The following is a 26587-nucleotide window of genomic DNA, read 5'->3' as shown; positions in this document are numbered from 1 at the left end:
TTTATAGTCATAGCATCTGTTAAGAGAAAACTAATAAAATAACTGCATTTGTTTTCATTTTTCAGTTTAGCATAGAAATCAATCTTTTTCATCTGATTTTTTTTATCTGAGGTTTTTTGTTAGGTTTCAAACTTGAGCCTAGCTTGTTGTATGTGCTTCTTTAGCTTACCATTAGTCACCTTAAATCGTTGCACATGGTAAAACTCTTATCATATGGGGATTTACACCTCACTCAACGTGAGTTAAAACTGGACTGAATGCAGCTGCCTCTTGCCAGCAGAACAGGCTGAGTGTCACCTCCAGTGAGCCTACAAAAGCATCATGAAGCCCCATATCTCATCTGTTCAGATGTACTTAAGCTGACCAAGAACTTGCATCAATGGAATTGCCTTAAAAGAAGCAGCTGGAGGAGTATCACTGCATTAATTTCTCCGCCTTTACTCTTCCAAAGCTTCGTGTTATGGAGGTTCCCTTTCAGAGCAAGGAGAGGAGATCCCAGGGGCTCCATTGCTGTGGGAACACCAGCAGAAAGTGTGCACATATATCCACAGAAACACACTTGTTCTGTGCTGACCACTGTGCAATGTCTGGGAGGGGGGCACCTGGCAGGGTTGGTAGCTCTGGATTTTAATGTCTGTGTTGCTTTTCTCTCTGCAGACAGTAACCTGAGGTTGTTTGTGAGCAGAGATGGAACAACTACGCTGAGTGGAATTCAGCTGGGAAACAGGTAAACTTCCCAAAAGCCTGGCAGACAGAGGGTCTCCAGGGGGATTGGGGAGCTCTCTGTACCCAGGAAACGTTCGCCTTTTGCTGCAGGAGAGATTTCTAAATATCATGTGCTACATGGTGGCTTTATTCCCACATTAACGCCCCTGAGATCCCTTTGGAGGCAGGCTACAGCTGCCCTGGAGTATGAATGTAGTTCTCAGCAGGAGCTCAGAGGGATAATGGGATTCTAATTGTTAGACCCAGGAACAGAAGTAAGGAGTGAAAGGACAAAATGGTAGAGGCTGGTTCCCGTTTGCTCCTGAAGGAGGGAGCTTTGCCTCCTGCTGGCCTGCAGCAAAACTGCGTCGGCAGCCTGGCTTATTGTCCCTTGTCCCTGCCTCTTATTGTCCCTTTTCCCTGCCTCCTCCATAATCGTGGAGGGTTTGTCCTCTCATGAAAGACTCCTGAAGCAATAAAACTTTTTCTTGCCACAATAGCTCTTAGTACAATGCCTCGGCCAGTTGCCTTTGAGCCTTGATTGCACCTTTTGAGTTGAACAAAAAAAAAAAGCAATAATGTTAATACAAAGATGTGTCGAGTTGGTGGCAGAACTGGGAGCACAGCAAAGCCAGGAATGCAGGCTCTTTGTGCAGGATGGGATACTCCCCCCTTCCCTCTGTCCTTTGGAAGGGTTCACGTGTTACACCCAGCTCTCTCCAGCTCTCTAGTCTTGGCTTGCCACGTCTCTGTCTGCTCGGTGTTACGAGGGCTGACTTCCAGCCAGGCTGACTCGTGATTTGCAGTGTTTTGTGGGGGGTTAGAGGATGGTGTTTGTGAGTGGAGAGCTCTGAATCGGAACTTGCTTGCTCGAAGTGACTGCGGAAAATAACCTGCCTCCCTCCTCTTCTCCCCCTCTGCCTCCCCAGGGTCTCGTCTGGAGTTTACGAGCCAGTGGTGATCGAAACCCACTAAATGTGAAGAACAGGGTAGAGCTGCTGGACACAGGCCCCCTACCCAGTCCGCTGCCACATGGATGCCAACCTTTACCTCTCTTCATGCAGCATTCCAGAAGGGATTTCTCCATGCCCCTCCCCATACATTTGCACTGCAGAACTACTCCAAGACCACTCCAGAACATGCACTTTCCCTGCATTGGCATTGTCCTTCTCTGCTTCCTGGTCCTTCCAGTGCCTGCCTTCCCCCTGTTCCTGCTGAGATGCAAGGTGTCTGTGGGGCTTATCCTTGGGCTAGTCCTGGAGGATGTTGCTCATGTGCATCCCTCACTCCACCCATTCACTTGCAGCGGGGAACTTCTCAGCTTCTGTCTCCCCAAAACATTGGGTTATACCACTGTGAACTCTTCAAACCACTGGGGGAGGGGAAAGCCATTCTAACCAAACCCAGAGCTGCTCGTTGGGGGCACGGTGACATAGCCACTTGCAGGATGCTTTATTCCATTGACTCTGCAAGGGAACATCACCTCCCAAGGCAATGGTTTTACTGAACAAGGTATGCTGTGGTGTACACCTCAACCTTCCTACCCTCACATCCCCAAACATCATTTTCTCATAGGAAATATTTCCCAAAAGTGCATTTCAGAAAAATTCCGCAATCCAGCTGGGAGTTGGTGAACGGTTAAATGCGAGTGCTCGTCACACCACTGACTGCAGTAGCCCTTCCACTGCTGGGCATGGAAGGGAGTGGTCATCAACTAGCATTAGCAGGAGCACTTTAGAGATTACAAATTTTACCTGGAGGAGGCTTCTACTCGCTATTCCAGGACCATAATCCATGTTTGCTGGACTGATTCAGCAAATAGTACTGTTGGAGCTTGGAATACAAAGCCTCTCTTTTTTTGTTTTTTTTTGGCTCAGGAAGGGAACTGCCCTTCTTGGACTGTGAAAAGAATATGGTTCTCTGACAGCCCTCCCCTGGGCCAGAGCAGGGTGCAGTTGACTGCAGTGGTCTCTCTGTTGTGGTGGTGATGTCGATTGCCTCTCTTGGTCTGGGCCAGCAAGGGATTTGGTGTTGGTTGGCTTTTCTTGCCTTGTCAGCAGAGATCTGTGTCTGAGCTGGTTCCTTCTGGGGCTAGGGAGAAGCCACTGTCTCTGCCTTCAAGGGTAGAATGGGTGTTTGCTGCTGCATTATCCACAGCAGCTGTTCTTACCTGCTCCGTGGCGAGTGAACTCTTCTGACAAGGCTTCAAACTGTTCTCTGGTTGATCTTTCAATTGCTCTTCTTTGGGTTTGGTTTCTGCAGTTGTTCAACACTTTAGCTGCCTCTTTTCCTAGCAGTGTGTGGCTGAGATGTGTCTCCCTTTCAGCTCCCACTTGGAGATCCTCCTGGCAGCCGAATTGCCGGCGAGGATCCGCGCAGCCTCCGCCGTGGGCCGGCAGCAGGCTGTGCTTGCAGCCCTTCCTGTACAGAGCCTCTCAGCTGATAAGCTATTTCTGTGTAGTGCCCATTCCTCTTTTGCCAGTGTACTGTGGTAGCACTCAACAGCCGTGCCCTCGGAGCAATTCCACGCTCCTGGGCTTGGCTGGGATGTGCCCTCCTCTGACACACGTGTGTGTGTGTGCACAGGTACAGACACACACTCGTCCTGCTCAGCAAGGAAAGACTTGTAACTGATCACATTGTCGTTCAAATTCTTAGTTGTTTTAAAGCCCTTTTTTTTTTTTTTTCTTAAAGGAGAAAAAAACGAAAAAGGATTAATTGTGGTCTCTGTGGCCAGAACGCATGCAGATGAGCTACTGGAAAAGGGAATTTGGCAGAATGAGAAACAAGGAATGAAAGGGCCTTGATTTATCTTTTTTTTTTCACCCTTCTAGTTAAGGATGCTGCATGGGGAGTGCATGGGTGCTCAGCAGTGTGGCAAGGCTGTACAGCCACTTAGTCTGTTTTGATAGTTTCTCTCTTCGAGTTAAGAGGTTTCTTTCTGTATTTGGTCAGACCACATATAGGATATGCATCTTTTTCACCCTTTCCCTTCAAAGGGAAGTTAATTTGGACTAGGGTAAGAAGAGGGTACAGCCAACACCTTGGTTTGCTTTAATGTAGGGAAAAAGTATTGAATCTTGAGTCTGTTTAGAACAAAAGCTCTTTCACACTTGCTGGTGTTTTTTAGTGGTGAGCCCTTCTTCATTCAGCCGGGGTAGGTTTGGCACTTGCCAGCAGACTGCTGAGCATCCTGCCCTGTTCCTGGGGTGCTGCGTGTCTGCAGGAAGGAGAGAACTGCTTGCTTTTCTCTCTCCCTGGGGCTCTGCCAGAAAGCCAGGCCTGGCCTGACCCTCTGCTCAGGTCAGGGTGAGGGCAGGAGGCTCAGACAGCAGTGGGTGTTCCTGCCCTGTCTGTGGATGGCTGTGCAGAGCTGAGGGTCAGCACAGAGCCCCTGCTGCTCCCCGGGGGCCAGCAAAGACCCTCAGGGAAATCAGATCCAACTGGGACTTGAAAGGAGCAAACATAAGCCAGGAAAGAGGCCAAAACACAGCTCACTTCTGCTGCTTTGCTTCTGTTCCCATGAAAAACAATGACAGTCACTGTCAGAGCAGTTGGGATCCCAGGGCATTCTTCTGGCCTCCACTGGCAGGAATCGGCTGCTCCGAGACACTGGCAGCTCGGCCTGTCACGAAATCCCCAGTGAGGCAGAGGGAGGAATCTCTTCCCAGCAAAGCAAGAGGAGAAGCAGTTGAGTTTTTTGGAAAGCTGGTCTCATCTCCCCAGGCTGGCAGAGGCATAACCTGCTCCATCGCGTCGCTGTGGCCAACCTGGGGCACATCTTTGGCTTCTCTTTCCCTGGCTTGGCACATCACTGCTTGCATTTTTGATGGCTGTGTCTCATAGGATATCTCTTCTTTGTCTCTGTGTTATTATTGACTCCACAGATCCTGGTCTTTATGTGGCTTTTTAGCTCTCCTACCCCTGATTCTGGATGAGAAAGCAATCCTGGTCATCCAGCCTGACGAGGGCTGGAGCACCCAGAGCAGACCCCGAGGGAGGAAGAGCAGTCTGTTCCTATTTCTAGATCCCACGCAGTGCTCCTGCTGCATGAGCAATGCCCGGTGGTCCCTGGCTGGCCATGGGCATCCGAGGTGGTGGTGGCCATGGGGTCACAGGTCCCACACACTCTCCGCTGCCTCGGGAAGCTGCGTCTCGTGAGCACTTTTTTCCTTGTGGCATCACTGCCGCCTGTTCCTTGTTGGACTCTGAACATTTAAGAAGTGAATCAGTTTCCAGACCCAAACCGCTGGCTAGTTTCCTTTGGGTTTTTCTCTTTTTTTTTTTTTTTTTTTTTGTGAAGTTTATGGATTTTTTTTTTTTATATAAACCCAGCAGGCTGGTGTTTTTTTTGACTGCATTATTGTTTCACTGATATTTTATTTCAGGGGGGCTGAGGGGGGGGATGTTCTTCCCCACATTGTTCCCCTTCTCAGGGGATTCAGAGGTGGCTTAAACAAGTAAAAGGACCTTATTGGCAAGACTCTGCATCCCCTGGGTCTCTGATGCTGATGAGCAGGGCTGCTCATGCCTGGCTGGCTCTGGAGGGCAGAGCTGGCTCTCTGCTCCAGTCTAGGGGGCCAGGCAAAATGTGTGGGCTCTGCTCTCCCAGTTTCTGGACCTTTAGCTGGTGGAAGCCCATTGCAAAGTGTTAGGAAATTCAATGTAACTTTTTTACTAACTTTTCTTTTTTTAAAACCGATATAAAACTGAGTGAATGTCCAAAAGAATAGGCTTAGCCATGACTTAGTGAAGGAGATGGGTTTCAATTGGAAATTGTGATTGGAAAAAGGGGGAGAAGGATGTTGCTCCTCCATCATCTTCTGTATGGTCAGCACCTTAAGCAGGGGCCTCATGCTGTCCTGACCCTCAGAGTGATGGGCAGCAGGCGTGTGATTTCTCCCTCCCCCCTCATTGCCACATCACTTCGCCCCCTGCAGAAAGTTAACAAGCCCTTTTAAACGTTTGCTTCAGTTTTTAGAGGGTTCCGAACCAGGCCGAGACCTGAAGAAATAGGTATTTCATTCTCATCTGAATAGGAGGGGTTGACTTTCTTTTTTTTTTTTTTATTTATTTTGTCGTTGCTGTTTTCTTTTTAAACCGGTGGCAGTGCAGCTGGGCTCTGCACCGCTGCCGGGATCCTCTGGGAAAACCTCACTCCAGGTACGCTAGAGCACCTCGGATAAACCCCTCCTGGCGAGGGGCCCCCTCCCCTCCTCACTGCCTTACCTGGGGGCTGCAGACCCCCCTCTGCCCCTCCTGCCCCATCCCTGCTGCCCTACCTGGTCTCTAGCTGAGTTCTTGCTCTGGTGACTGCGCCCTGTGGACAAGGCCAGTCCCCAGGGACAGGTTCCTACAAACACTGCCTGGTCGCAGCTGTTTGTCCTTTGAAAAGCCACTTCCTCGCTGGGGGGGGGTGATGAATACAGAATTCCTCCCCCCACTCCCCTCCTGAGAGCCGTGTTCATCAGCCCCCCCACCCCATGCCATCCAAGCCCACTGCCCTCCACAGTCGCCCCCGCCCCGTGGGGGACGTGGAAACCTGGGAAATGAAAAGGAATTTGGGTGAAGCTCCGAGCGAGAGGTGCGGCTGAGCCTCGTGACCTGCCTCAAACACAAGGAGTTTGAGAGAGCCCATATTTTTGTGGGGGGAGGGGGGGGAAAAGAAGGGGGAGATGGTGTTTTATTTTCTTGAAAGTGAATTGAGCTCGGTGACCTTCGGCTGAGGCGCGCACTCAATTTGTATCAGATTCTATAAGAGAGATGGCTGATATTTTTGGAAAGGGAATGGGTCTATGCAAACTTCCAAAATTGCTTGAAAAGATAGTTTAACATTTTTTTTACTTTGAAATCTAAAGATGAATCTAACTTTTTTCTTAAAGCAGAAGTGCGTTTAGAAAGAGAAGCTACTTCCACTGCTCTATTTTGATGATGATTCTTGGAAAGTTTGGGCTGGAGGGAATGACTATTTTTCACCATTTTTATCTTGCTCCTCTAGTTTTTTTGTTTCTTTTTTTCTAACGGAATGCTGTGCCGTCTTTGATTCAACAGATCGTGTTTGTATTTTCTGTATCTGGTTCCTAACGTAGAGAAATAACAAATATATGAGGAAATCAATATAATGTCAAATGTTGTTATGGTTTTGGGGGAAAAAAAAAATAAAGGTTTTTGGTACTTCACACTGATTGTCCTTGTTCTGTTTCTTGTTTTTAAATGCATTTAAATGTCTGCTGAGGAAGCAGGAGGTTGAGAAGGGCGTGCTGGGGCTTGGAATAGGATTTGGCTTTGCCTTCTAGGATTGCTTTGGCAGCTGGGAGCAGAGATCCCTGCCAGCCCTTCTCTGCAGATGGAGAGGGGAGCTGGCAGCACAGCTCTAGTCCCGTGGAAGCAGCAATCCCAGGGAAAGGTGACCTGGCCGAGTTGCCAGCAAGTGTCCCTTGTTCCTGAATGCCGTCTCCCAGCCAGGTTCTGTTCGATCTCCCCTGTCCTGCTCTGTTCCCAGGCTGGCCCGGGGGAAGGAACCACAGCCCCACAGGCTCCAGGAAACTGAGTGGAATTCTCTGGGTTTTTGTGGCTTGTGCCAGAGCAGCCCCTCTGCCACCACAGGCTGGCCATCCCCCTAAAGGAGGGCGAGCCAACTTCAGTGCCCAGATACTGCTGATGTTGGACAAGGCTGGAAGGGACCAGGGCCCCTGCCAGGAAAGGGCTTTAGCTTCGCCTTTTGCACCTGCCCGAACCCTCAGCTGCACCTTTTGAGTCCCGAGCAGGGTCTTCCCCTTTCCCTCGTTTCGTGTAGGGAAGGCAGCCGATCCCATCCCTTGTGTCCCTCGGCTGCTGGGTCTCGCTTTTCCCTGCGAGTGTTTGGAGGAACGGCCGGGGCGCAGGGTGTCAGTGTCCCGCGGGATGCACCCTGTTCACGAAGGAGGTTCATCCCCTGGCACCGGGAGCTCGGAGCTGTGGAAGGGATCCGAGTCGCGCAGGAGGGACAGGGAAGGCAGGAGCGCTGCCGGCCCATCAGGCGTTACCCCCGTGCCAGGCCCGGGTAATCCCTGCATTCCCCGGATTTGGGGGCGTTCCCTGGATTTGGGGAGTGATTGAGGCGGGGGCGGGGCCTCCCACACGCCCCGCCCAGCGCCGCGCGCCCCCAGCCACCCCCGCCGATTGGGCGCGGGACGGGCGGGGCTGTCGGACCGCGCGCTGATTGGTGGGCCCTCCGGAAGGGGCGGTGCCGGCGGGGAGCGGCCGGGGCGCCATGGTGAGTGCGGGCAGGGCCGCGGCGGCGTGAGGGGGGATCGGCACCCCGGGGCTCCTCCGCCCGCACCCGGGGCTCCTCCCGCGCCCACACCCTCCCTGCTTGGCGCGGGACCACGGGGGGCTTGAGCTGATTCGTGGCCGGGAGCCCGCGCGGGGTCCCCATGGCTGCCGCCCCCGCGGAGAGCCCGGGCCCGGCCGCCTCCCGAGGCCGGCGGGGTCGGTGCTTGGGTGGCCTGGGACGAGGATGCGGAGTGTGAGCTGGCTCGGGAGACTCCCAGTTACAGGGGCCGGGCGGCCCCTGCAGCCCCCGCTGGGTTGTCCTGCCGTAGCGGCCCCGGCCCCACGGTGTCCCATCCCCTGGATGTCCCATCCCCGCGGTGTCCCGGGCCCCTGGTGACATAACAAAGGTCAGGTGCTGTCGGCGGCTCCTGCACAGGCGCTGCCGTCCCGATCCCGCTCTAACTCCCTCTCTCCCTTCACAGGCCACAGCGACGGACCAGCTGGTTGGGTTCGGCTTGGTCGCCTTCAGCCTCGTCCTGTTTGTTTACTACACCCTCTGGATCATCGTGCTGGTACGGGTCTCCTCTGGACATTATAACACAGTCACTCCACACTCAGGTGTTTCCCTGGCCTGGAGCTGTGTCAGTGCTCCTGGCAGTCCTGGAGCCCTGTCGGTGCTCCCGGCAGTCCCGGAGCTGTAGATGCGTTCACTGCTATGTGGGAATCCTCACACTGCTCTCTAGTGTCCAGAGCCTTCCACTGATGGATCCTGGCGGGATCACCACGGAGCAGAACCATTGTCAGCTACTCCCGTCTGCAGGGCAGAGAGACAGGGGATTTGCTGTGCTCTGCATCAGCAGCTGTGCCCATCCCGAGCCCCCAGGGCTGTGGGACCCCCTGTTCCGGCCCTGGTAGCCCCACCTTGTTGTCCTCTGAACGCCAAAGCCTTTACTGCCCACCCACTGCAGCCCCTACAGCACTGACAGAGCCACGTGTGGGTTGGGGCACCCTGCTTTTAGCCACCTCACACTGATATTTCCATCCTGCTCCCAAAATCTCGAGGTTGCAGGTGCTGGGGACATACCCTGGTGTTGTGCCCACCTGCTGACCGCCCTCTCTGTCCCTGCAGCCCTTCATCGACAGCAACCATGGGATCCACCAGTACTTCCTGCCCCGGGAATACGCAGTTATCATCCCCGTGGTGGCTGGGCTGCTGCTGGTGCTATTTATAGGTGAGAGTTATTTCTGTTCTAATTAGAAACTTCTAAATTAGGAAGAGAGAAGAGGGTTGCTTGGGGCTTAGCTAATGTGTGACACTCGTGACACTCTGGCTGCTGCCACAGCTTAGCCTGGCACAGGGACTCAGGGGTGTGTTTGTGTGTGACTCTGGCTGTTTGAACCTCTGGGCAGTGGAATTTTCTTGCTCTCTCAGCTGAGGCTCTGTTTCTCACTACCAGAAGTGTCTGGAATTACAAGTTTTCTGGCTGAATCTGTTCTCTCTCTCTCATGGCAGGTGTTTTTATAATGATCACGATGTGGAAGAGCAGGAAAGCTGCCAAGAAATCAGACTGAAGGCCCGGCTGAGATGAGGAGAAGGTGCCCACCCTCTGGCATCGTAGCCAGGAAAAGACTTTTCCTGCAGCTCTGGGCAGACACCTCCTCCAGGGCGCCCAAGCTGCTCCCACGTTCCTTCCAGCAGAGACTAAACCACCTGTAGTTTACAACTCACTGACCAAAGGGAAGCAGGACTCATCCAAAGCTCATCAAGAGAGGGACCAGAGCCCTGCTGAGGGACCTGCTCCACAGCTGGGGCTGCCCTGCCCGGCCTCTGGACACTCCTTCCCCTCTGCTCTGGCCCTGCCCAGTAGTTTGTTCCTTCTCGGATTTTTTAAATGTTTACATACAGTTTGTGGGGGTTTTGGGATTCAAATTTGAGAGGAAAGAAATGAGACTTTGGGCTTGGGAAGGGCAGGTTTGTGTTCTCCGTTTGCTTCTGGCAGGGCTAATCATGGTGCTGGGGGCTCTTGCCTTTCAGAAGAGGGACCCCCGTGAGGCTGGGTGTGCAGAGGATGCAGGGACAGCGCTGCTCTGTGCACCCCCTCCTCCAGTCACCTGGCTGAGAGAGTGGCAAGGAGATGTCCTGGATCACAGGGAATTGTTTGGATGTAGTTCCCATCACAGCTGTCAGTGCTGGCTGGGTTCCTGCCCTGGACAAGGCTCCACGTGGGGATGGGGATGAGCAGGCAGGTGTGGTGGCACCGTCCTTCCCCTGTGAGATTTCCTCCCCTGGCAGCTCCCCTGGACCACAGTGAGCAGGATCACCCTCAATAAAGGTCTGCAAGGTCTTAGTCCCTGTCCTCTGCCCGTGCCAAGGGATACCACAGGATGGGTTCAACTGCATGATCCTGGCAGTGCCTGGCACCCTGCTGGTAAGGCCCTGCTGGTGGGGTCAGGCAGGGAAACACCAGAGAGAAGCTGGCCCAGGCCAGGCCAGGTGTACCCAGCCTTGTGCTGGGAGCAGGTTTGGGCTGCTCTGACCCTTCTTGCATGTACAGAAATTCCTATTTCTGGAGAACAGCATATCCTGTGTCCCATCCTGCCAGGGGGTGATGCCGGTGGCTGGGCTGCCACAGGTCTTGGGCTGAACCTGGCTGCAGGAGTCACTGGGTGGTTCACAGGTGAGGCTCTGGCTGGAGGTTTGTTTCCAGCTCTTGCAGAGGCTACCTGGCTGTGCCAGGCTGTTCCTCTTGCCTCCCTGAGGCTGAATCCTCATCCCTTCATTCTCCTTTGCTGCTCCTTCTGGTGAGGAACCCCTCATTGTCCTTCCCAGCCCCTCACCCACTGGCAGGGGGGGCTTGGATGGGTTTGGGCTGGGGCAGGGGGAGGCAAAAGGGGGAAGAATTCAGTGGTGACTAAAGAGCTCCACATGTCTCCTCCCCCTGGCACTGCTTCCTGTGCAGAAGCCCTGTGGTGTCCCTGTCAGTGTCCTTTCTTCTTCCCAGTCCAGGCCTGTGCAGGACAGAGTCAGGAGCAGTTTCAAGGTTACATCTCACGTTTCTTTATCAGCAGTGGGAGAAATTAAAGCCCAGTGTCCCATCCTGGGCTGGCTGCAGCTCACTCTGGGGACACATCTCTTGGGTACTGTGTGGTTTGACTGTGGCAAGAGGGGCTGTAGGTGACAGGGGGCCCCCAGGGCCATCAGATGGGGCCCGGGGCACCGAGGGGTCACCTGCCTCGGCCCCGCTCCTGAGCTATTCCGGATCCTTGTGCTCCCTGGGCTCACCAGGGTCCGGCGTGGTTGGGAGTCGGTGGTGCACGGAGCTGAGAGGAGCTGGGGACGGGGGTGCTGCAGGGACCCCCGGGCGGGAGTGGAGCCTGAGAGGGCAGAGCAGGAGTGGGGGCAGAGACATGGGGGGTCGGTCCGGGGGCACACGGTGAGGAGAGGCGGGATCGGTACCGGGTGGGCGCGTCCCCGGAGCAGCCGGGCCGCGGGGCGGGGCGGTCGGGGGCGGTTCCGGCCCCGGCAGTGCCCGCTCGGCTCCACCCCGGCACGGCCCGCCAGCCCCAGACCCGGTCCCCGCCCGGCCGGGATGCGGGACCCGCCGGCGGCGTCCGTGGGGGGTCCCGGCGCGGTGAGTGGGGCCCGCACCGGGGGCGCCGCTGCGGGGGGAGGTCCCAGCCCAGAGCCCTGCCCGGCGGGGCGGCACCCGCGGAGGCCCGGGAGGAACTGGAAAACTGGGGGGATCCGGGGCACGAGGGGGCGTGGGGGGGTCCCGGTTCCGGCCCCAGGGGGGTCCCAACACGAGGAATGGGGGGGGACACAGGGGCGTTGGGTGCAGGGTGGAGGTGGATTCCCCCGGGGATCTTCCCCCCCGGGGATACCGCTGCTGAGCCCGCTCCACATGCAGGGGGCGAGCCCCCACCCTCCGGGAGACCCCCGGACCCTGCCCGGTGACCCGCCAACCCCTCGAGGATGAAGACGCTGGTGAGTACCCGCAGGGACGGGGGACGAGGGGCCGGTGCAACTCCCCCAGCATCCGGGCGGCCGCTCGCCCCGAAAGCGATGCCGAGGTGGGGGGCTGAGCCCGCAGCTGCCGGAGCCCGTGGGGTGTGCGGGCATCGCCGCTGCAGGAAGCGAGCCGGGCCCGGCACCCCCTCCGAGGGGCTGCCCCCCGCATGGCCGGTGCACGTGGCCAGGCCCGGAGAAACCTCCCCGCTGTGCTTCCAGGTCCGGCTCTTCCTCACGCTGGTGTGCGCAGCGGTGGTGGCGGTGCTGTACATCCTGCTGTCCTCCCTCGCCCGCCCGCGGCCCTGCTGCCAGGCCCCGGGGCAGCAGGGCAGCCCCGCGGCATCCACTCTCCGCAGCTTCCAGGGATACAGCCGCGTTCCCGACGGGAAGGTGCGCGGGGATGGGGCAGCACTGGGGCAGCTTGACCCACCTGTGCCTCAGTTTCCCCTTCCTTAGGGAAGGGCAGACGGGGTCTGTGGTGTGTCCAGCCGCTGCGGGAGGGAAGGGGGAGCTGACGGTGCATCTCCCCACAGCCGCTGGAGCGAGCGCTGTGCCGCCACTGCGCCGTCGTGTCCAGCTCGGGCCAGATGCTGGGCTCTCACCTGGGACAGGCCATCGATGAGCAGGAATGTGTCCTGCGCATGAACCACGCCCCCACCGCCGGCTACGAGGAGGATGTGGGGGCACGGAACACCATCCGCGTGGTCTCGCACACCAGCGTCCCGTTGCTGCTGAGGAACCAGCCCTACTTCTTCCAGCAGTCCCAGGAGACACTCTACATCATCTGGGGGCCAGCAAAGAAGTTGAACAGGGAGAAGATGGGCTCAACCTACCAGGCACTGCTGAAGATGACACAGACATACCCCCAGCTGCAGATCTACACCCTGACTGAGGAGAAGATGACATACTGTGACAACATCTTCCAGAACGAGACAGGGAAGAACAGGTACCTCTGGCTCCTGAGGGGCCCCATCGGATCCCCTGGGGTAGCACCCGTTCCCCCCACACTGGGCACCCATAGCCCAGCCAGGCTGGCAGCACTGTGCCACCCACTCCAGCACAGCCGTGGTTCTTCACAGGATGAAATCCGGCTCCTTCCTGAGCACGGGCTGGTTCACTATGATCCTGGCCATGGAGCTGTGTGAGCAGATCCGTGTCTTCGGCATGGTCAGCGACAGCTACTGCAGGTGCGTGGGGGGCTGCGGGGGCAGGCAGGGGGTGGTCTGGTGTCCCCCCAAGTCCTACACCCACCCCATGCCTTCCTGCCAGGGAGAAGAACCACTCGAGTGTGCCATACCACTACTTCGAGAAGGGCCGGCTGGACGAGTGCAAGATGTACCTGATGCACGAGCGCGCCCGGCGCGCCGGGCACCGCTTCATCACTGAGAAGGCCATCTTCTCCCGCTGGGCCAAGAGAAGGAACATAGTCTTCACCCACCCATCCTGGGCGGGCGGGTAGGGCGCCAGCCACGAGGTGAGGCAGCAGGGACCCCGGCGGCGGGGCAGTTCTCATCCTGCACCGGCGTGTCTTGGCTCTGCCAGTGCCACAGTTGAATGCCTTTTGCCAAGCCCTGGAGCAGGGAGTCTCCACCTCTGCAGCAGCAGGGCCTGTTCCCCCAGCTGGTGGGTGGGCTGGGACCCCCCATGTCGGGGCATGGGGTGTGTGAGCTGGACCCGTGGAGCCCCGTCAGCTCCGGACGTCTGCCTGTATGGACCCAGGATGACCATGAAGGTTTTCCACCCACTCTTCTAGGAAGAATATTTAATGCAGGATTACACGCTCACCCTGCTGGGCTCCAGCAGGACAAGGGGCAGGAGAGCTCAACCCTGCCAGGGCCACAGAGTGATACCTCTCTCAGGGGTGAATCTCTGCTATGGTCCTTGTCCCACTTGTGCCCTGAAACCCCGTGCAGGGAGCCAGATTCAGGCTCCCTCATCCTGCTGCCTTCTGCTGCTCAGTGCCTGGGCATGTCCCTGGAGCCCCCTGCATCCCTCCAGCTGGGAAGCCCTCGAGCCACATATGCCCTGGAGACTCCGAATTGCCTTGTCACAAGTGCCCTTGGATTCAGACCAAAGCAAACATGGCGATTAAAAGTGTTTTTAATTCAGTGGTGCCCCGTGTTGTGCCCCTTTGTGGCTGCGGAACATGGGGACAGGGGAGACAACAGCTGATCACAGGGCTGCTGCTGCCCAGCTCCACTGCCAGGCTATAAATAAGGGGGAGGTGACGAGGGGGTAGAGCTGAGCCTGAGCATGGAAGAGGGTGCTGAAAGCAGTCGAGGTTATTTGGGAACCAGCAGCTGCATCTCCACAGGATGGGTGCTGGGTCTGGGCTGATCCTTGGCCTCACAGGGCTCAGCACTGCTGGGCTGCAGGCAGGACACTGCCAGCTCCTGTGTCCCTGGAGAGATGGGACATGCCACAGGCACTTTTGTGGCCCTGAATCCATAGCAGCTTTTTGAGCTCATAAGTGCCACAGGTCTGGGGGGCCAGGGGAGAGAGGAGAGGCAGAGATGTTGGGGTGCAGTGAGGAGTGAATGGTCTGGGAACTTCTGGAAATGCTGCCAGGGCAGTTTCTCACAGGGAGTGTAGCAGAGGAGCCCGTGGAGCTATTTTCCTCATATCCCAGCTGCTACAGCTTTTCTTCATACCTCAGTTGTCACAGCCCCATGCAGGGCAGGGCATCACTGGCACAGAAGAGCCAGAATCCCCCTGGACAGGCACCAGGGATGCACGTGCCAGCGGTGGAGCTCCTTCCCTGCCCCACGAAACCCTTGAGAGAGGGGTCCTGCTCTGCCCAGCCAGCGCGGGGGAGGCCGCGGCATTCCAGCAATGTGCTGGGTCAGGCGCTGCGAGCTGCTCCTGGCGCTGCCGGGCAGGGTTGGCCCCATCCTCGCACCGGGGGCGGGCAGGGCAAGGGGGCATCCCCTGCCCTGTCGGGGTCTGGAGCGGAGAGGGCGGCACTGGCATCCCCGGGCAGTCCCTATCCTGGGAGGGCGGCACTAGGACCCCGTAGCTATCCCTATCCCGGGAGGGCGGCACTAGGACCCCGTGGCTCTCCCTATCCCGGGAGGGCGGCACTAGGACCCTGTGGCTCTCCCTATCCCGGGAGGGCGGCACTAGGACCCCGTGGCTCTCCCTATCCCGAGAGGGCGGCACTAGGACCCGGCGGCGCCCCCATCGCGGGAAGGAGGCGCTAGGACCCGGCCTGGGAGGCAGCGGCGGCGATATCGTTATCGGCGGCGATATCGATATCGGTACCGGCAGCGGTATCGCAGCGCACTGCGGGGCGGGCAGAGCGGTCGGTGCACCCCGCGCGTCCCTTCCGGGCCCGTTCAGCCGGTGCAGGGGCGGAATTCGCCGTGTCCGGCGGTGGAGCGGCCCCCGCCCCGGGACCGGTGCGCGGGGGATGGAGGGGTGGGAAGGGTCCGGCTCCCGCCGTGTCGCCGCTGCCGGGGACGGGAGGGCTGCACCCCGAGGAAGGGGAGGAGGACTCGGACGTGGGAGCGGCGGGAGGTTCGCGCCCGGAGCCGGGCGGGTTTTCCCCTTCCTGGGGAACGGGGGGGAATTCGCATCCGGGGCTGAGGGACCCTCGGGGTTCGCATCCGGGGCTGGGGGACCCCCGGCGGGGGAAGGGGGTCGGGTCTGGAGCAGCCCTTTCCCGCAGAGCGGCGATGTGAGCCCCGAGCCCCGCCATGGCCGAGCCCGCCGGAGGGGCCGGGCAGCCCCCGCCGCCCGCGGGGCGCAGGAGGTGACGGACCCCCCATGAGAGCCACCGCCAGGTAAGGCCGAGGGGTCCCGCCGTGCGGTCCCCTCCGAGGGGTCCCCCATGGCCCCAGAGTTATGGAGGGAGAGAAGTGCGGTCCGGGAGTGGGCGTCCCACAGCCTCCCCAGCCCCTGCACGGCGAAGCCCCCCCAGCATCTCCCCCAGGATCACATGGCCTGGGCTCACCGGGCAGGCTGGCACCTTCCCGGGCACTGGTACGGGCCCTGAGAGCCCTTCGAGGTCTCAGCTCCCCCGAGGCGTTGATCCCAGGCTGTTGCATAATTTTCGTTCCAGTGCAATTAGTAAAGAGGCTTCAGGGTTTTTTAATTTCCACTTGGCTCCAAGCGCTCCAGGAGCGGCTGGGACTTACTGCCCAGGGCTCACAAAAGTAAACTGGGTCAGACCATTTCGAGTGGAGATTAGAGAGGGTCCCTGAGGTGCTCTGGGGTTCACCCCACACACTTCGGCCCTGGGCAGCTCTGCTGGATTCGAGCCTGTGCATGCACTGAGTTGGGCAGGTCTCATTTCCGTCTGTGCCCTCCTGATCCAAACCTCCACGGCTGTTGTTTTAATGGGATTTCACTGCACGAGCAGCAGGTTGACCCTCCCTGTGGTTTGAGTGGTTTCAGCCCCACCAGCAGAGGATAATCCTCCCTGGAGCCCAGCCCAAGACAGGGATCCTGCCAGCAGAAGCCATGGCTTCTCTGCACCCCAGAGCCTGCCTGACCTATGCCCACAGTATTTCACTTCCCTGAATCGATTGCAGGGGTTTATCTTCCCCTTCAGAGAGAGGAGACCTGGGAACTCATTCCACATACAGCTCCTTCCGTATCCCCACCGGATCGGTATCGTGTCCCCATGGGCCAGTGCTGGGGGTGACCACGTGCCTTTCAGGTGCTCACGGGACACCGGCGACCACCGTGCGCTGAGACCAGCACAAAGACATGAGTGGCAACGCGGTGAGTGCCAGGGAACCACCCCTGGGACCTCCCTGGGGACGCAAAGTGTCCTACTGGAGGTGCCATGGGAGCAGGGTGGGTGCTGACACCCGTGGGGTGGGTGGGTGCAGCAGCTGACGCTCTCCCCCTGCCCGCAGAGCCAGCGCGCCGCCGCCCTGGGGGTCCTCTTTGCCCTGATTATGTTGCTGATCATCTACAGCTCCGGCAACGGGAGCGAGGTCTTCCCCTACAGCCGCCTGCGGGGCAGAGCCCGCCGGCCCCCCGACCTCAAGAAGTGGGGGGTGAAAAGCGGGTACCTGCCTGTCTGTGGGAACAAGGTACGACCTGGGCGGCAGGGCCTGGCCTCGGTGGGGGGCACAGGGTCTGTCCCTCTGCAGGCATCCAGCCAAATTGTCCCCTCCAGCAGGATGGTGGCTCTGCAGGGGACAGTGATGGTGACAGTCCATGGTGACACCAAAAGTCACCTGCTCACGGCACTTGTCCTCACCAGACCCTGACTGCCCACTGCCACCAGTGCGTCATTGTCACCAGCTCCAGCCACCTCCTGGGCACCCACCTGGGCACAGCCATCGACAGGGCCGAGTGCACCATCCGCATGAACGACGCTCCCACCACGGGCTATGAGGCTGACGTGGGCAACAAGACCAGCTTCCGCGTGGTGGCCCACTCCAGCCTCTACCGTGTCCTCAAGCGGCCCCAGGAGTTTGTCAACAAGACACCGGAGAACATCTTCATCTTCTGGGGGCCGCCTATCAAGATGCAGAAGAGCCTCCTGAAGATCATCCAGCGCGTCTGTGCCTCCTTCCCCAACATGACGGCCTATGTCGTGTCCCCCGGCCGCATGAAGCAGTTTGATGACCTGTTTCGGGGGGAGACAGGAAAGGACAGGTACCTTGGAGTCACCTCCCATGCCGTGTCCCCCTTTCTCCAGGTCCCCAAAGGAGAGCTGGCTCTTGGAGCTGCTTCATGGGCTGCAGCACTGAGCTGGGAGTCCCCAGGGCAGGTTGGGGACACTGGTGGTGTCCGTTATCCACATCACCTTACCCTTGTCATCCTTCCCAACCCCATTTTTTCCCTCTCCAGGGAGAAGTCGCGCTCGTGGCTCAGCACCGGCTGGTTCACCATGGTGATCGCGGTGGAGCTGTGCGACGCCGTCCACGTCTACGGCATGGTGCCACCCAGCTACTGCGGGTAAGGAGACCCCTGAGCCCCCACCCTGGCCCTCTGGCCCCACCATGGGGCTCACACAATGCTTCTTGCCCACCACAGCCACCACCCCCCGCCCCGCCGCCTGCCCTACCACTACTACGAGCCCAAGGGCCCCGACGAGTGCACGACCTACATCCACAACGAGCGGAGCCGCAAGGGCAACCACCACCGCTTCATCACCGAGAAGAGGGTCTTCGCCAGCTGGGCCGGCCTCTACAACATCACCTTCTCCCACCCCAACTGGCCCTAGGGGCTGTCCCCCCACCTGCCGGGCAGACCCCTGGAACTGGGATGGATGGGGGTTTCCCTACATCCCCCTGGGAGCGGTGGGAGCCAGGCGTCAGGGTGCCACCGGGTGCCTCCCACAGGACCGCCCCCATCGTGCACAGTGGCCCTGTTGCACCTGGGATGTGTTGGGTTTTGAGCTGGTTTTTGGGGGGGCCAGGTAGTGAATGCAGGGTTTGTGGTGTCCCCCCTCCATGGACAGGAGACACTGTCCCACTCTGGTCCAGGCACATTGCAGCCCCTGCGAGCCTACAAGAGGGTGCCGGGTCACCTCTGCTCAGTTTGGGGTTGCATCACTTTTGGGGCCACTGCAAAGACTGTTTCCCCTAACTCCCTGGGTGGAAGGACCCCCTCTTGGAGCTCAACCTCCCTCTGCCATGCCCAGCCCCCCAGTCCCAGCCCTCAGTCACCCCTCCCTCAGCAGAACCCCACAGTTTTTGGTGGGACCCCGTGAGGGTGGCACTGCCACCCTTGCTGCCCCAGGATCCCGAAAACACCCAGCCCCTCCCAGCACCACTGCGCCCCACACTGCCAAAACCTTTTCTAACTGAATGATGGGATTTTTGGGAGCTTTTTGGGGTTTTTGGCATTTTTTTCTATCCATTTCTGGTCCCAGAGTTTGTATGTGGGTTTCCTGGCCAAAGGAACAAGCGGGGGCTGCTCATTAGTGGTAACAAAGGGCCAGCAGTAGCTGCTTATAAACAATTGGAAGTGGGCAGGTAGTGGGGGGCATTGGTGCTCCTTGGCACCCTGGGGCCGGATTTTGTTATTAATATCTTAGCAGTGGAGAGGTGGATTTGGGGAAAACAGCTAAATATGGTGTGTTTGGGTGCTGAGCCTTGGCAAGGCTCTGTGCCTCGGTTTCCCTCTGACTGTGGCTGGGGTTTTGCAGGGCTCAGTGCAGGGGGAAGCTGTGGGGTGCCTGTGTTTTGTAATGGTTTGTACAGGAATAAATATTGCTGCAGTCTGTTGCCTTGGGCCCTGGCTCCGGGTGGGTTTTTGGGGCTGATGGTGGTGCCATCACAGCGGGTCTTGAGACTCCCAGCTCACAGTGGAGCTGTCCCTCCATGCTCAGGAGGGTGTGGGAAAGGGACTGGTGTGTCCAGGTGGGATCTGTGTCCAGTTACTGGCTGACTCCAGCTCTGAGCCACCCCCCCGGTGTGGGTGGCAGCTGAGACCCCCCAACTTGATTCACCCCCAGCCACCTGCCCTGGGGTCGTGGGGTCTTGAGCCAGGGTCTCTGCAGCCACAGAAGAAGAGGAGGAAGGGCAGGTAAGTGTAAGGACTTAGAGGTCACAGATGCCTGTCTCAAACACTGTTGCCACTTTGCCGTGAGATGGGCACAGGATGCAGAGACAGGATGGCGCTGGCAAGGTCTGGCTGGAACATTCTGGGTAATGTATCCAGACAAGGGTTCCCACCGTGGCAACCTGTGGGGTGGGGCAACTGTTCGTATGCCTATCACCTGTCAAACAAAGACCACCCCAGGTTATGGCACAGACGGCATCTGCGACCCCCAAAGCCCCCCCACCGCCCTGAATATGCCTTGAACTTGGACTGTAAATTACGCCACCGTGAGGGGAACCTGAGATAAGATAAAGGTGATACGAGTGTCTCAGACTACGGGGTGGTAAACAAAGCTGGAAGAATGTATCACTGATGATGGATACAAAGAATCCACAAGGAAAACCAACTCAGTAACTTTGCTGAAAACAGCTCCGACTGGGTAAAAGGTAACTCTGTCTGGGGGAGATCATGACCACTGACCACAACCCACCAGCTCAGAAACCCACCGACCTCAGGACCCCCACCATCAAGAAGCCCAGGGTGAAGAAGGACCAGCGGGACACTGATGGATCCAGGTGGTGACTATATTCTGCTTGATCTCTGTCTCTCTCTTTCTCTCCGTGTGTCTCTCTCCCTCTACCTTTTTTTTTTTTATTTTTATCTCTCTACCTCACATTTTATTGCCAAATAAAATCTGTACTATTGACTTCAGCCTATGGTCTTGTTTGCACCTTAATTCAGGCAGAAGCATCTCTCAATAATCAGCTCTTAACAAGGACACCACAACCCCCCCGGGGGTGGTAGGGGGGTGTCAGCTGGGGATGGGGACATGGGGATGGGATGGGGATATCAGGACATTAGAGACTTGGATGGGGACATGGGGGTGGGATGAGGACATGGGGATGGGATGGGGACACGAGGACATTAGGGACAAGGATGGGGACATGAGGATGGGGATGGGGACATTAGGCATGGGGACAGGAATGGGGACATCAGGGACATAGATGGGGATGGGGATATGAGGACGGTGTGGGGAGTGGACATCAGAACAGGAGTGAGAACAGCGCTCCCCTCCGAAGGGCTGGAGGAGGAGGCGCGGGGAGCCCCGGGGACCCCAGACCCAGCAGGGTGGGGGCTCCCCCCGCAGTGGGGGACCCTCACCCCCGGCCGTGCAGGGTTTAACCGCATCCCCCCGCCCATCCTCCTCCGTGCGCGGGGGAGTGCAGGGACCGCCGTGTCCCCCGTGTGCCCTCGCCATCCCCGTTGTCCCCCCCGGTGTGTCCCCGCCGTGTCCCCCCCGTGTCCCCCCGCCCGCCCGCTCGCGCTGCCGGTGCCGCGCGCTCCCGGCGTGCCCCGCGCGCCGCCGAGGTCTATAAATAGCGGTACCGCGGGCACGGCGCGGGCGGCGGCGGGTCCAGGTCAGTGCCAGACCCCCGGGGGTCCCGGACGGGCACCACTACACCGGCCGGGCACGGGGGGGAGAGGAGCGGGGCAGGGGGCCTTTGCTGGGGGCGCGCAAGGGGTGCTGGAGGGGCTGCAGCGGTGCTGGAGCAGCCCGGTCCGGGGTCTGGGGTCCCCGGGGGGGGCTGGATGCCGATGGGATGGGGGAAGGTGGGTTGGAGCTGGCGTTGGGGGGAGATCGGTGGGAGCACCCTGGAGTGCAGCCCGCAAATAGCCTTGGTTGGGGAGTCCCAGGCCACGCTGTACCCCCTTGCCCAACCCCCTCCCCAGCCCCGACCCGAGGGGTTCAGCGCCCTCCGATCTCCTCCGGAGCAGTCACCTCCACATCACCTTCACCCTGCTCCCGTGGGATCAGCACCGCGCCGGATCAGGCCCTGAGACCGCACTAAGGGCCAGTGCTGCCCGCAACCCCCCATCACGATCACCACAGCCCCCATCGCCCTGCCAAGGCTGGTGCCAGCGGTCCTGGGGCTCAGAGCGCTCTGCGATTAGGGATCCGGGGGTCCTGCGGCCCCCAAACTCCGCAGGGGCTGCCCCGGGGCTTCGTCCCTGCAGCGCAGGGGGGACGTGACCCGGTGCCGCTTTCAGCCCGGCCATTCTTAGCCTCTGCCCTTTCGAGGTTGTAACACGACCTGTCACCGGCCGCGGGCCTCTCTGGCCACTGGGTGCCCCATCCCTGCACCCCGTCCAGCCGGTTTGGGGTGACGCACTGTGGCCAAGCACGTCGGATGCTACAGGGTTGGGTGTGGGCAGGTGGGGTGGCCAAACCCCCCCGAGGTCCTGGGGGTGCAATGGGGTGCTGCAACCCCCTCCTTAGGCCATGGGCACGTCCCTAAAAACAGCCCATGGGGAGCTGGGGGTCCTGCCTCCATCACTCGGTGTCCTGGTGGCACTGGGCATCCCAAAGGGGTTTCCTGCTGTTGGGCAGCACCCTGGGCACAGGGATGTGGGCAGGGCAGGGGAGGAAGCCAGACACGTCACGGCGCGTCACCCGGCACGGGGAAGCCCTCACCGCAGCCGGATGCGGAGGGTGACTGCTGGAAGCCAGGTAAGTGATGGCTATGGAAGCAGAAATCCTGAGCTCCCTATTTCAGGGTCAAGCCGGGGGTTGTGTCTTCTGTCCCACCCTGCCCAGCTGGGCCATGGAGCTGGGCACCATCATGGCCAAAAAGGGAGACCCTTTTTCTCCACAAACACTTGGTGACCTCTGTGTCCCTGATGTACTTGAGTTGTTTATCCTGCTCTTCCCTTGCAGCCTTAAGTGCTTCTGTGCCTGGAACACGGCAGAATGTCAACAGGTAAGTGATCCATTTCCCTGCATCCATCCCTTCAGTTCCTCCTGCATCCATCCCCCCTGCATCCAAACCCCCAGTATGCCCTGCATCCATCCCCCCTGTATCCATCTCCTCAGCATCCCCTGCATCCATCCCCCCGTATCCATCCCCTCAGTATCTCCTGCATCTATCCCCTCAATCCCCCCTGCATCCATTCCCTCTGCATTCCCCTGTGCCCTTTGTATCCATTCCCTTGATCCCGCCTGCATCCATTACCCCTGCATCCATCCCCTTGGTTCCCCCTGCATCCGTCCGCTCTGCATTCCCCTTTCCCCCATGCCTCATCCCCATTGTCACTTCCCCCTGCATCTGCTGATCTCCTTTGCATCCATCCCCTCCATCCCTGCCCTGTCTCCTTGCCTTCCTCCCTTCTGTCCATCCCCCATGTTCCTCCAGCCCCTCCACGTGCCCCACGTCCCATTGGTCCCCGCCAGCCACTTGGCTCTGTCCCCAGCCCTGGGGAATGCCGGGTGCCAGAGGAGCTGAAATTTCATCCAGCTGTAATCAGGAGATGGGAAAGCAGCCCCAGAGCAGCTCGACTTTATTTTTAGCTGTGCCTCCCCCTGCCATGGTGTCAAACCCCGGCACTGCCCCACACCCCAGCTGGGACAGATTCCACAGGTGGGAGGAACCCTGTGCCAGGGCGCTGGGCAGGGGACAGGGTGGTGAGTGCCACCCGCACGTCGGCCACCAGGTCCAGGAACCGATACTGGGGACCAGGGACTGCCTGGGTCATGCCAGGTGCTCGAGATGGCCGAGCCAGGCTGAGCCTGCCACAGCCCCGTTAGCCCACCAGGGTGAGAAGCCACCTGCAGGGATGGAGCCGTGGACAGTGACGCCTCCAGGACACCACGTGGCAGTGGGATTCCAGCCCTGTGGCTGAGGTGCCGTGGGCTGTGTGCTCAGACATGTCCAGACATCCCAACCTGCCCAGGTGATGAGGACACTCGGCTGCTTCCCTGTCCACCTCCCCCCCAGGGCCCTGGGATCAATCTCCTCCATCCCCAGGGATGCCTGCTCTGGATGTGGCACCCCCTGGGGACACTTTGCTCACCGAAGGACTTTCTGGCTTTTTTTAACTATTTTTTTCCCTTCTCTCCTCTAGAAAAGCTCAAGCAGCACAAAATCATCTTCGTGGTGGGTAAGTCTGTGTCCGGGTCTTGTCACTGGTGGGGTCAGCCCAGACCTTTTCCCTGCACCTCCAGGGTGGGAAGCTGGGGCTGGAGGCTGAGACTAGGGCTGTTGCCAGGCACTGTGGGGTGGCCATGGCTCCAGCTTGGCTCCTTGAGGCCACAGTGGGGTATGTTGGGACCAGGAGGGCACTTCTGTCCAGGCATGGGATGGCAGAGTCTGTAACAGTGAACACCTGGGGGGTGATGTGATAACAAACCCCTGGGGGTTGATGTCCTGGGTGCCATCAGGCAGTGATGATGTCCTGAGAGCCACTGGGGTGGTGATGGCCAGAGGCTGCTGGGAGAGTGGTGTCCTGGGTCCTGGACAAGTTGGTGATATCCTGGGTGCCATCAGGCAGGGATGTCCTGGGTGCTGATGGGGTCATGATAACACCTTGGGTGTTCTTGGGACAGGGACATCCAGGTGCTGATGGGGGGGTGGTGATGCCCTGGGTGCCACCAGGGTGTGGCACCCACATGCCAATTGCCAGCAGCCCCTGCCACCCCCAAGCACTTTGCAACCACCAGCCCACCCCAGGAGCAGCTCTGTCCATCCATCTGGTGCTGCGCTTGGGGACACTGAGCCCCACATCACTAAGCTCTGAGGACTCCTGCGAGTCCGTGCTGCTGCTGCCACATACCCCTCCCTCTCCTCGCCCATGGCTTGGGGGACGTGTGTGCCTTGCAGGTGGCCCCGGCTCGGGGAAGGGGACGCAGTGTGAGAAGATTGTGCAGAAGTATGGCTACACCCACCTCTCCACGGGGGACCTGCTGCGGGCCGAGGTCAGCTCGGGCTCAGAGCGGGGCAAGAAGCTGCAGGCCATCATGGAGAAGGGAGAGCTGGTGCCCCTGGTGAGTCCACACGGGCATGGCAGGGCTGCAGGGGCGTTATATGCTCATGGCTTGGGCATCTCTGGCCCTGCCACCCCAGGGTGGGGTTTGCAGCAGGGATCGGGGCTGCTGGGTGGGGGGCACATTGTTCATATCAGCCACAGCAGCTCTGTCCTCCCCTCCCCAGGACACGGTGCTGGACATGCTGCGGGATGCCATGGTGGCCAAAGCAGACGTGTCCAAGGGCTTCCTTATTGATGGATACCCCCGCGAGGTGAAGCAGGGAGAGGAGTTTGAGAAGAAGGTGAGGGCTGGTGCTATGCCATGCCATGCTGTGCCATGCCACACACCGTCCTGGCACAGGGACTCCATCCAGCAGCAGCCTGGACTCCCATTCCAATGAAGATCACATCCCAACCGGGTCTAAACTGGGCACCATCCCAGCCAGCAGGGCTCCCTGCCTTAGGAACAGCCTGTGCCCATGGTGCAGTGGGAGGGACCAGGGTGTCCACGAGCTGACAGAGGGTGACAACAGTGCTGACATGATGGTGATGGCAGAGAGCCAGGGCTTGGCCACAGTGTCACTTTCCTTTCATCTGCATGGCTCTGGAGGCCACAGAAACAGTGGAGGGAGGCAGAGGATGGCACGGGGACATCTGTGACCCTCATGCTGACCACCACCATCTCCCCAAACCAAACCAGACCACACCCCACCAATTTGGCTGGGTGACAACTGTGTCCCCTCTGCCCACAGATTGCCCCCCCCACGCTGCTGCTCTACGTGGATGCGGGGAAGGACACGATGGTGAAACGGCTGCTGAAGCGAGGCGAGACCAGCGGGAGGGTGGACGACAACGAGGAGACCATCAAGAAGCGTTTGGAGACCTACTACAAGGCCACAGAGCCCGTCATTGCCTTCTACAAGAGCAGAGGCATCGTCCGCCAGGTGAGCAGGGACATGCTCGTGTGGTCCCAGGGGAAGGGAAGTGATGGATGGGGATGAAAAGGAAAAGGGGAAAACTCAGTCCTGACTTGTTTGAGGTGGGCTTGACCCCTCTCACTCCCAACATGGAGACTCCCTCCAAGGATGGCCTGCACCCCTTTGCCCTAAATTAACTGCGGTCTCTCCGCCCGTGGCCAAAATCCATCCTTGGAAGAGCTCCAGTTGCTCCCAGGGGAGAGCCCTCGGCTGAGCTCCCCAGCTAACCCCTCCGTACCCAGCTTAACGCCGAGGGCTCCGTGGAGGAGGTTTTCCAGCAGGTCTGCACCCACCTCGACTGCCTGTAACCGAACCCCCGGCCCCACTCCCCCCAGTGCACTCCAGCAGAGACAGCGGAAGCGGCTTTATCCTGTTTTCGTGGACGGAGCCATGCGGAGGAAATTTCAAGGACATTGTGTTTGGCTCTTTCCCGTCTCTCCCCAGTAAAGTTCACTTTAATGAACCCAGACTTTATCTTTTTCTTCTGTCGCAGGAAATGAGATTTTCTTTCCAGAGATTTTTTTTTTTTCTCCCCCTCTGACTCCCCCCTGCCCCTCTGGAGCTGATTAAGGGCAGGAAGCGGGTGTTTATCCCACCGGGGCAGTGGGATGCTGTGCTCGGAGGAAGGGAGGGAGCATCCCGGCCGCTCGCCCCGGCTTCCCAATCCGTAGCCTGCGGGGAGCCTGTGGCCGCATTCTACAGCCAATCCTGCTCGCCCCATCCCGTCCCACTTGCTGAACCCTCTCGTGCTCCGGGGGTGTGTCTGGAGACATGGCAGCATGTGAGCCGTGTCCTGCACATGCATTCCTTCCCCTCCCTCCACTCTCTTGCTGGCTGCCAGAGGCTGGAGGCGACCGGATTTGGGATGGGGATTTCCACCACTTTCATGCCTTGGCATTTCCTTCCTTCTTGTTGGCTGTCAGGGTTTTTTGGGGTATGCAGTGGCTGCACTGTGAAGGTTCGAGGTGGCATAATGCCCTGGAGTGGGGTGCTCCCTGCCTGGGCACTCGCTGCCAGCAGTGGCACCTCTCAGTCCTGTCCCCAGGGGCTGAGGGATGCACTGGGGATGCTCAGGTGAGCCGGGCCACCAGGCTGCATGTCCTGGTGGATGGGGGACAGGGTGAGGGGGTCCTTATGAGAGTGAGTCACAGGACCCCAGCAGGACCCAGTTGGGGGTGCTGCTGTGGAGGACAGGGGGCTTGGAGGGTCCCCAGCACCCACAGAACTGCCCAGGCACGATGCCACAGCACAGGGGCTGCAGTGGGGATTGGGGCCGGGATTTACCCAGCACGGTGAGGGCAGGAGGCAGCAGAGCCACAACCCCAACAGGGCCCCC

The 26587-nt window shown here is 59.0% G+C and overlaps 5 protein-coding genes and 1 long non-coding RNA gene across 9 annotated transcripts in view; 5 read left to right on the top strand and 1 right to left on the bottom strand.

Moving 5' to 3' along the window:
• EEIG1 (estrogen-induced osteoclastogenesis regulator 1) overlaps positions 1–6884 on the top strand; it is a 37844-nt gene extending 30960 nt beyond the window's left edge. Inside the window, exons 11-12 of the mRNA XM_064677068.1 lie at positions 658–727; positions 1635–6884. Coding sequence (XP_064533138.1) covers positions 658–727; positions 1635–1680 — 116 coding nt within the window. The 3' untranslated portion in view covers positions 1681–6884. The remainder of the gene's footprint in view (positions 1–657; positions 728–1634) is intronic.
• On the bottom strand, positions 5083–9152 carry LOC135425118 (uncharacterized). The gene is made up of 2 exons (XR_010435479.1): positions 9061–9152; positions 5083–8773 (listed from the first exon to the last, which is right to left on the bottom strand). It is a non-coding gene; the product is annotated as an uncharacterized LOC135425118 (long non-coding RNA).
• On the top strand, positions 7867–10307 carry DPM2 (dolichyl-phosphate mannosyltransferase subunit 2, regulatory). Of its 2 annotated transcripts, none has more exons than XM_064677077.1 (4): positions 7867–7960; positions 8442–8531; positions 9089–9191; positions 9473–10307. In XM_064677077.1, exons 1-4 carry the CDS (start codon positions 7958–7960, stop codon positions 9529–9531), a joined length of 255 nt encoding a protein of 84 aa, XP_064533147.1. In that variant the 5' UTR covers positions 7867–7957; the 3' UTR covers positions 9532–10307. The 2 variants fall into 2 exon arrangements, with proteins under 2 accessions (XP_064533147.1, XP_064533146.1); XM_064677076.1 differs by lacking the exon at positions 7867–7960 and adding an exon at positions 8000–8212.
• Positions 10308–11078: 771 nt separating this feature from the next.
• ST6GALNAC4 (ST6 N-acetylgalactosaminide alpha-2,6-sialyltransferase 4) lies at positions 11079–14076 on the top strand. 2 transcript variants are annotated; one of them, XM_064677072.1, is made up of 6 exons: positions 11079–11097; positions 11868–11944; positions 12188–12358; positions 12502–12914; positions 13048–13155; positions 13238–14076. In XM_064677072.1, exons 2-6 carry the CDS (start codon positions 11933–11935, stop codon positions 13425–13427), a joined length of 894 nt encoding a protein of 297 aa, XP_064533142.1. In that variant the 5' UTR covers positions 11079–11097; positions 11868–11932; the 3' UTR covers positions 13428–14076. The 2 variants fall into 2 exon arrangements, with proteins under 2 accessions (XP_064533142.1, XP_064533141.1); XM_064677071.1 differs by lacking the exon at positions 11079–11097 and adding an exon at positions 11475–11591.
• Positions 14077–15130: 1054 nt separating this feature from the next.
• On the top strand, positions 15131–19165 carry ST6GALNAC6 (ST6 N-acetylgalactosaminide alpha-2,6-sialyltransferase 6). 2 transcript variants are annotated; one of them, XM_064677074.1, is made up of 7 exons: positions 15131–15225; positions 15636–15750; positions 16629–16693; positions 16831–17010; positions 17184–17581; positions 17777–17884; positions 17963–19165. In XM_064677074.1, the coding sequence occupies exons 3-7, from the start codon at positions 16679–16681 to the stop codon at positions 18150–18152; spliced, it is 891 nt and encodes a 296-aa protein (XP_064533144.1). In that variant the 5' UTR covers positions 15131–15225; positions 15636–15750; positions 16629–16678; the 3' UTR covers positions 18153–19165. The 2 variants fall into 2 exon arrangements, with proteins under 2 accessions (XP_064533144.1, XP_064533143.1); XM_064677073.1 differs by having other exon boundaries at positions 15174–15366; positions 16364–16693.
• A 1671-nt stretch (positions 19166–20836) lies between these two features.
• Positions 20837–25714, top strand: AK1 (adenylate kinase 1). Its single transcript, XM_064677075.1, has 7 exons — positions 20837–20892; positions 22191–22233; positions 23375–23410; positions 24130–24293; positions 24460–24576; positions 25027–25218; positions 25494–25714. The coding sequence occupies exons 2-7, from the start codon at positions 22224–22226 to the stop codon at positions 25557–25559; spliced, it is 585 nt and encodes a 194-aa protein (XP_064533145.1). The 5' UTR covers positions 20837–20892; positions 22191–22223; the 3' UTR covers positions 25560–25714.
• Positions 25715–26587: the final 873 nt, after the last annotated feature.

Source organism: Pseudopipra pipra, chromosome 20 (assembly GCF_036250125.1).
Source record: "Pseudopipra pipra isolate bDixPip1 chromosome 20, bDixPip1.hap1, whole genome shotgun sequence".
NCBI classification, from domain to species: Eukaryota; Metazoa; Chordata; class Aves; order Passeriformes; family Pipridae; genus Pseudopipra; species Pseudopipra pipra.
This window is presented reverse-complemented; position numbering and strand designations above follow the sequence as displayed.